This window comes from Asparagus officinalis, unplaced genomic scaffold, assembly GCF_001876935.1.
Source record: "Asparagus officinalis unplaced genomic scaffold, Aspof.V1 AsparagusV1_Un169, whole genome shotgun sequence".
In the NCBI taxonomy this organism is placed as follows: domain Eukaryota; kingdom Viridiplantae; phylum Streptophyta; class Magnoliopsida; order Asparagales; family Asparagaceae; genus Asparagus; species Asparagus officinalis.
This window is the reverse complement of record NW_017972435.1, coordinates 379,609-381,120: the sequence shown is the minus strand read 5'-3', so window position 1 is coordinate 381,120 and position 1,512 is coordinate 379,609. Positions and strand designations below refer to the sequence as shown.

General features: G+C 43.8%; 1 protein-coding gene across 1 annotated transcript; it reads right to left on the bottom strand.

Moving 5' to 3' along the window:
• Positions 1-381: 381 nt before the first annotated feature.
• Positions 382-1,053, bottom strand: LOC109827372. The gene has a single exon (XM_020394370.1). It carries the CDS (start codon positions 1,051-1,053, stop codon positions 382-384), a length of 672 nt encoding a protein of 223 aa, XP_020249959.1.
• Positions 1,054-1,512: the final 459 nt, after the last annotated feature.

Sequence of the window (1,512 nt, the reverse complement as noted above, 5' to 3'; positions counted from 1 at the left end):
CTTCTCTAATCCGAATCTGATGATAACCACTCTTGAGATCTATCTTTGAGAACAATTTTGATCCAGATAACATCCGAATCTGATGATAACCACTCTTGAGATCTATCTTTGAGAACAATTTTGATCCAGATAACATGTCTAGCATGTCTTCCAGGCGTGGGATTCTATCTTTGAGAACAATTTTGATCCAGATAACATGTCTAGCATGTCTTCCAGGCGTGGGATAGGAAATCGATACTTCACGATGATTTTGTTGATAGTCCTACTATCCACACACATGCGCCACTCTCCGTTCTTCTTTGGGACTAGTAGTGCTGGTACGGCACATGGACTCATGCTAGGCCGTATAAGATCCTTCTGGACGAGATCATCCACCTTCTTCTACACAATCTCTCCTTCCTTTGGGTTCATCCGATAGTGTGGCAGATTTGGTAGTCGAGATCCAGGGTTGAAATCAATCTGATGTTGCACGTCTCGAAGCATTGGTAATTCAGAGGGCAGATCGTTAGGCATAACTGTTTCAAACTGCTGCAAGAGGGTTTGAACTCCAGGTGGAATTTTAGCTGTGGTAGAATCCTCCTTTCCCGACAAAACAAGAGCATAAACCTTATTGGACTGCTTCACTTCTTTCATAAAATCTTCATTGTCAACGACCAAGAAAGTTTTCTTTTCAGCCACATTGGTATTGACAGGCCCCTTCTCAGTTAGAGGCTTGAGCACAACTCGTCGACCATCCTTCTTAAATATATAAACATTATCCTTTCCCCGATGTGTGGCATCAACATCAAACTGCCATGGCCTGCCTAATAAGATATAACATGCATCCATCTCAACTACATCACATAACGCCTCATCGATATAAGTTCGGCCAATGGAAAAGGATACTCGACACACTTCATCAACTTGTACATCGCTACCCTTTCGAATCCAACCAATCTTGTAAGGGGCGGGATGCTTCTCTGTCTTTAATCCTAACTTCTCCACCATGCGCCGAGAGACAATATTCTCGCTGCTCCCACTATTAATGATGACAACATAGATCTTCTGTTTCATGGTGCCTCTCGTGCGGAAGATGTTATGCCTCTACGGTGGCTCTTCTGTCTTTGGGGCCAACAATAGACGCCGCATAACACATGAGAGTTGTTCCCCATCATCATCAGGATCCAATCCACCATCATAGTCTTCAACTTCATCACGGTCTGTAACTTCATCTTCATGATCCACTATGTTCATAACACCTCTTTTAGGGCACTGATTGGATCGATGACCAGGCTGTCCACATCTATAGCACTTGATTGGGTCAGGCTTGGCATATGGGTTCGGGGGTGTAGTCTTCTTTGTAGTTATTATCGCTGGACCCTTGCCATTCTCAATTGTAGTATGTTAATCAGAAACTATTTAGGACTGTTTACAATGATTAAAGCTCGTGCGCGACCCGTCGGAAGCTACCCATGAACCTTTACTATTTCGTTCGAGTTGTCGCTCTACCTTCTCGGCTAGGCTAATCGTGTC